The sequence below is a fragment of the Amia ocellicauda genome, chromosome 4 (assembly GCF_036373705.1).
Source record: "Amia ocellicauda isolate fAmiCal2 chromosome 4, fAmiCal2.hap1, whole genome shotgun sequence".
NCBI classification, from domain to species: domain Eukaryota; kingdom Metazoa; phylum Chordata; class Actinopteri; order Amiiformes; family Amiidae; genus Amia; species Amia ocellicauda.
In genome coordinates, this window is record NC_089853.1 from 50,997,589 (window position 1) to 51,004,679 (window position 7,091).

General features: G+C 39.5%; 1 protein-coding gene across 1 annotated transcript; it reads right to left on the reverse strand.

Moving 5' to 3' along the window:
- Window positions 1–4,823: 4,823 nt before the first annotated feature.
- Window positions 4,824–6,812, reverse strand: LOC136748910 (P2Y purinoceptor 1). Its single transcript, XM_066702924.1, has one exon. The coding sequence runs from the start codon at window positions 6,492–6,494 to the stop codon at window positions 5,487–5,489; it is 1,008 nt and encodes a 335-aa protein (XP_066559021.1). The 5' UTR covers window positions 6,495–6,812; the 3' UTR covers window positions 4,824–5,486.
- Between the last annotated feature and the right edge of the window lie 279 nt (window positions 6,813–7,091).

Consider the following 7,091-nt stretch of genomic DNA (forward strand, 5'->3'; position numbering starts at 1 on the left):
TTTTGTGCAGGTTTTTCAAAGCAACATTGGATTGGATCACCTTGATCCAGATACAAACTGTTTTTCAAAACTTTTCTGATAGGATTTAAGTAATTGGATTGGATTGAATTGGAGAATTGGGTATTTCAAAACTGAAAAAGGAGATTCTGATCTTTGAGATTGAGATTTGGATCTGGTAATCCAAAACTGGGCCCTGGGCCTCTGTTTAACATGTTAGGCCTAAAAGACATGAGTGAACTAGACTAAAAAAGTGTAACAAGGTTTGTATGTTACTTTTATTCAAATATACATACACTCACCTAAAGGATTATTAGGAACACCTGTTCAATTTCTCATTAATGCAATTATCTAACCAACCAATCACATGGCAGTTGCTTCAATGCATTTAGGGGTGTGGTCCTGGTCAAGACAATCTCCTGAACTCCAAACTGAATGTCTGAATGGGAAAGAAAGGTGATTTAAGCAATTTTGAGCGTGGCATGGTTGTTGGTGCCAGACGGGCCGGTCTGAGTATTTCACAATCTGCTCAGTTACTGGGATTTTCACGCACAACCATTTCTAGGGTTTACAAAGAATGGTGTGAAAAGGGAAAAACATCCAGTATGCGGCAGTCCTGTGGGCGAAAATGCCTTGTTGATGCTAGAGGTCAGAGGAGAATGGGCCGACTGATTCAAGCTGATAGAAGAGCAACTTTGACTGAAATAACCACTCGTTACAACCGAGGTATGCAGCAAAGCATTTGTGAAGCCACAACACGTACAACCTTGAGGCGGATGGGCTACAACAGCAGAAGACCCCACTGGGTACCACTCATCTCCAGTACAAATAGGAAAAAGAGGCTACAATTTGCACAAGCTCACCAAAATTGGACAGTTGAAGACTGGAAAAATGTTGCCTGGTCTGATGAGTCTCGATTTCTGTTGAGACATTCAGATGGTAGAGTCAGAATTTGGTGTAAACAGAATGAGAACATGGATGCATCATGCCTTGTTACCACTGTGCAGGCTGGTGGTGGTGGTGTAATGGTGTGGGGGATGTTTTCTTGGCACACTTTAGGCCCCTTAGTGCCAATTGGGCATCGTTTAAATGCCACGGCCTACCTGAGCATTGTTTCTGACCATGTCCATCCCTTTATGACCACCATGTACCCATCCTCTGATGGCTACTTCCAGCAGGATAATGCACCATGTCATAAAGGTCGAATCATTTCAAATTGTTTTCTTGAACATGACAATGAGTTCACTGTACTAAACTGGCCCCCACAGTCACCAGATCTCAACCCAATAGAGCATCTTTGGGATGTGGTGGAACGGGAGCTTCGTGCCCTGGATGTGCATCCCACAAATCTCCATCAACTGCAAGATGCTATCCTATCAATATGGGCCAACATTTCTAAAGAATGCTTTCAGCACCTTGTTGAATCAATGCCACGTAGAATTAAGGCAAATCTGAAGGCGAAAGGGGGTCAAACACAGTATTAGTATGGTGTTCCTAATAATCCTTTAGGTGAGTGTATATTAAATGCATAAGATAACTTATAGACAAAATTCAACTCTCAATGGATTAAAAAAAAATAATTAACAACACAAAACTTCAAATTTCTCTGAAAACTATAATAATTAATTAATTCAAGGACCCTATTAATAATAAAGGTTCACTACAGCATCTCTCATTGACCTTCCAGCTGGTCCATTCAGCTGCAGTGCTGCCAGTGGTGTGACTGTCATCATGATCACCACTGTCATCATGGAGAGGAACTTTCCATGTTTGAGCTATGTTATGAAGGACAATACAGGCGAGAATTATATTGCATACTCGCTGTGGCTCGACATGTAGGTAGTTCAGGCATGCAAAGCACCTCTTCAACATTCCATTCAGGTGCTCAGTTGTGCTCCTGGTTGTTCCAAGGGCACTGTTGAATCTTTCCTCTGCATCAGTGCTTGCTGTGGCAAAAGGTGTCTTTAGCCATGGTAAGAGTGGGTACGCACTGTCACTGTAGTATGATGCCCCCTGGGGGGTTTTGTTGAAAGATTGTATATCAAGCTGACCTTGCTCCAACAGAAAGAAGCCAAATTGCGCATTTGTCTTCTTCAAAAACAACTGCAAGATGCTGGGGTTAATTTTTCCAATGAAGAACTTTAGACAATTCATTTTTTCCAGCTATTATTTTCTGTTGCTTAAATTGTACATTTTTGTTTATATATTGAGGCATTTGTTAATTATTGGAACATATTTCTTGTGTCAATTTAATAAAATGTAAACATTAAGTACTGTTTATGATTTATTGTCAAGTTATATATATCTTTTCCAAGATTCCCCACTGTAGTAACATCACAATGTGTCTAAATCCACCCTGAATCCACCCTTCCAGTGTGATCAAGATTATCCTGATTTTCAGCATCAAAACTATCCTTATCTCACCCTTGAGTTTTGAAAAACCCAAAAACAACCTTTAGGCTTGATTAAAGGTAGGATTGGATTACCAGATCCAAATCCCAATATCAAAGATCAGAATCTCCTTTTTCAGTTTTGAAATACCCAATTCTCCAATTTAATCCAATCCGATTACTTAAATCCTATCAGAAAAGTTTTGAAAAACTGGGCCCTGGAGACTAACTTCAGCTGCCAAGTTCATTGCAAAGGGTATTTATCTTGCAGACTACGGAGCGGCGCACTAACCACAGGATCAGATCATCTCCAGTTAGTAAGCAGCTTTCAGTTCATCAATTGACCTTACATGTCTTGTTTTGTGTACCTGTGGTCTGCCTCTGAGCCTCCATTCTCAGCTATCCTGCCACATATGTATTTATTGCATTATAGCACTATTTTTATAATGAAAAAATAGCATTTGGGGCTTGCAATTGTGGTAAAAGGGGCTTTGCAGCCCAGTCAGTAATTTGACACCAGGGATTTGCGGCCCACTGATTAATTTAGGTTGCTCACCACTGTTCTTGAGGACAACTAGGTATAAAGGTAAAAAAACAAAACACTGCTTCTTTTGCCTTTCCTACCTTAGTTTAGTAATTACTGTATATTCTAGTCTCCTGCTCCATCTCTTCCTTGTAAATCCCTTTGTGCATCTCCACCCCACTTTTTTTTTCCTTTCAATCAGACCACAAAATCTTTTCACATATCTTTCTGTAAATTCCAAGTGCCACTCTTCCATACAGGCCAGATATGTGGAGTACCTCAGGTATTGTTGACACATGGATAGTTTCTTCAATGTCTTTCATTGGCTTATAGGTAGCTTCTCTGATCAATGCCCTTCATACCCAGCTGCTCAACTTGAATGTGCTCCAAGGGATAGTCAATACCTTTGAAATGTTTTGATATCTTTTAAACTGTGCCACAACTTTATCCTGGAGTTGTTTTTGAAAGCTCTTTGGTCTTCATGTTATTATATTTGCTTTGAATGCACTAACCAACTATGGGACCTTAAACAGGCAGGTGTATTTAAATCTGAAATCATGTGAATCACATTTATTGCACACAGATAGACTCCAATCAACTTATTCTGAAGGCTGCACCTGCACATGAGCTTATTCCCCCTTCACCATTTGTTCCTACATTAAACGTGTGGCGTAGGTTGTGTAAATCAAAGGGTTAATTAAAAAAATAATTTAAATGCCTCTAAATTTCAGGTTGTACTCAAAACAATTTGAGAAGGTCCAAGGGGGTCACTACCTAAAAGGTTTCCTTTAAATATGTATTATGCTTTGAATTGCACTGTTATGTAAATTGGAATTTGTAATATGTTTCATGCCTTGAACTGCACTGTATTTTTGCACTTTGTATTGCGCTCATATTTTGTAAGTCGCCCTGGATAAGGGCATCTGAGAAGAAATAAATAATCCATCTATCCATTCATTTTCAAAACTGCTTATCCTGGTGAGGGTCGCGGGGAAGCCAGAGCTGATCCCGGCAGGCATAGGGTGCAAGGCAGGAATACACCCAGGACGGGACGCCAGTCCATCGCTGGGCAACATACACATGCACGCACACACAGACCTACAGGGCAATTTAGAGAAGCCAATTAACCTAACCTGCATGTCTTTGGACGGTGGGTGGAAACCGGAGTACCCGGAGGAAACCCAAACGGACACAGGGAGAACATGCAAACTCCACACAGACAGGCACCCCAAGCCGAGATTCGAACCCGGGACCCCTGGAGCTGTGAGGCAGCAGTGCTAACCACCGTGCCGCCCGAAATAGATAATAATAATAATATTGCTGATAATATGGGTCAGAAAGACAGAAACTAACCCAATTCACAGTGCTAAATGAGAAAGAGAAAATAAAAAAACATTACCAACAAATAATAAAACATTACAAATTTGCACAATGTGGTATCCTGGGTAGATCAAACAGCACTCTGAGTCCTATGGTCCAAACTCTAGTTCTTATCTAAGAATTGATTTAGGATTGACAACTGTGAATCTCTGTATCATCTGTCAGAGAACACAACCTCTTTATAACACTATTTAGAAAACCTCTGAAGCCACTTATTCTCATATATGCAATGTTTTTACTGGCAGTCAATGCTATCTATAAAGGATAAGTAGTCTCGCCATCATATTTCCAGTCAACGTTGATGTGGCCTACAATCTGACAAGGCCATGCACCCACAAACATCAACACATTTGAATTGCTATTGACATAAACGAATATATCCACAAATTGTTCACTCTCATTTAGATGGTAGATGTCTCCTTTTTGTAGCATATTAAGCAAATAAACTATATATATACTCCCATATATAATGCAAATTATAAATGTTTCAATATTTTTTTAATGTTTTATTTAACATTTAGACTTCTATACAGTATGATACACATCAATATTTGTTTTTAAAAAGAAAACAGAATTCAATCCTTTGTAAATTCTTAATATTACAAGACAATATGTTACAGAGGGTCACAACATAATACACCAGTGTTGCAAAATTAATATTATATAAGTGTGTAAGTGCCACTCTTACGAAATACTGAATTAACAATTACAAACAAAGTATTATGTTTACTGGGTTTACTGTTAGCATGCAGTACTACAATTTGAAGTATTCCTACAATTTATGCTTAGGAACGTATTCTTCATTTTCTGAACAACAGAAAATCAAAGCAATATATACATGTAGAATAAGCACCATATATATATATACACACACACACACACACACACACACACACACACACACACACACACACACACACACACACACACGGTGCTTATTCTACATTCCACAGACAAGGAAGTACCTTCCTATCTTGCTTGTGAATTTTCTTTGTGTTTACTAGCATTATTCTTTTATTAACCTTCTGCCTTTTACATTGTTTAAGTGCTGGCAGTTTAGACAGACAGACGGAGAGCATGTATAGCAAATAAGAGCAAAACGTGGTTCTTCACACTGAGTGTTGTTCAAAGTTACAAAAGGCACTGGAATAAAAGAAAAGGCCAATCCGACCAAAGACAAGGTCTTCTCCTCGAGTTTAGATTAGCTCTTTAGAATTGGTACGTGATGATTCCCTTCCATCCAGTGGTCTGCGGTACTGTATCACATTCCTCAGATGTACTATTGACTGCCTGGCCCTTTTACTGATTTCGTGAAGGCGCATGACCATGTTGTCGTTGCTTACCAAATAAATGAGAGGGTTTATGGCACTATTCATACAAGCGAGGCCCCTGCTGACTTGATAAGATATGTAAATTTGATTAAACTCCTTGTAGCAAATGCCTCTCTTTTGGGAGATCCTCGTTTTCATGTTCAGGTTCCTGAGAATATGGTAGGGGATGAAGCAAACTGCAAACAAAACCGTGAGAATGACAACCAGTTTTAAGCACCGCTGCTTCAGCAAAGACGCGACGTTATTATTTGTGATGAGAACCACGGTCACATGGCCGTAGCATCCCAATATGATGACCAATGGAATACCAAATCCAGTGATCGTCCACCCGATGCTGTAGGACATGTAATCTTCAATGAGGCGCTGACTTGTAGTATCGAAGCATGACTGTGAGCTATTACTGGACTTTTCGTAGTACATGTCAGGCAGAATCTGAATGATCACCAAAATCCACACAAGAAGACTGATAGCACCGGAGTGCCATTTCGTAATCCTTCCCATCACTTTCATGGTGTGGACGATACCCAGATACCTGTAAACGCTAATACAGGTGAGAAATCCGATACTACCGTACAGGTTTAAATTGAAGGAAAACCTGGTTATTTTGCAGAAAGTTTCTCCGAAATCCCAGACACCACCGCCTGCGTAATAAGCAACAAGAAAGGGCAGCATGAAGACATACAACAAGTCCGCGATCCCAAGATTCATGACAAATATATTTATATTCCCAAGTTTATTCCAATTCAAGCACACGTGTCGTAAACCCCAACAGTTCGCAAAGACCCCGATGAAGAACACAACCACGTAAACACATGGTAAAAATGTGCGTGTAAAACTTTTATTTATTGTACACGATGTAGTATTATTAATCATTGCTTTATTCCGGTTTGTCTGCAAACGTTGGAAATTGAGGTTTCAATAACAGAAGTACTCCACAATACAGAACTGCACCGCACTTGTAGCACCCTGACTTCAGAATACTGCTCTTCAAAAGAGTAGTCCGTTTCTGACACTGACTTACCCAAAGCGCACTTGACCGTCAAATAAGAATCCGCATTTCTTTTTTTGCGTTTCTGTCCGTTGTATGTCCTGTATTAAAAATGGGTTGTGTCGTTTTCCTTATGTACGCCTGCTGATAAGCGTCTGGATTTCTCTAATAGTTTGTCTCGTTGACTTTCTCTTCCCCTGCTCTGTGAGAGTATGAAGGCTATCCTTTCTCACCCACACGCCTGCAGAAAGTAGGTTGGTTCACAATCAAGTGCCCCGCACGCTATTTAGTACTTTACTGATTATGCTAATGCTGCATATACACAGGTTAACCTACTATTACTACTATAAATTATATTATGCATTTATTTATAATATATTTCTATTGTATTTACTGTTTTGGTCGAATCTGGCAAGTATTAGTAGTCTTGTATTGATTTACATTTTAATATTGATCGAACCCGTGTAATAAGAGTGATTCAG

Coding starts and splice junctions, on each gene's coding strand:
- LOC136748910 (XM_066702924.1), bottom strand. CDS start 6,494: ATGATTAATAATACTACATCGTGTACAATAAATAAAAGTTTTACACGC.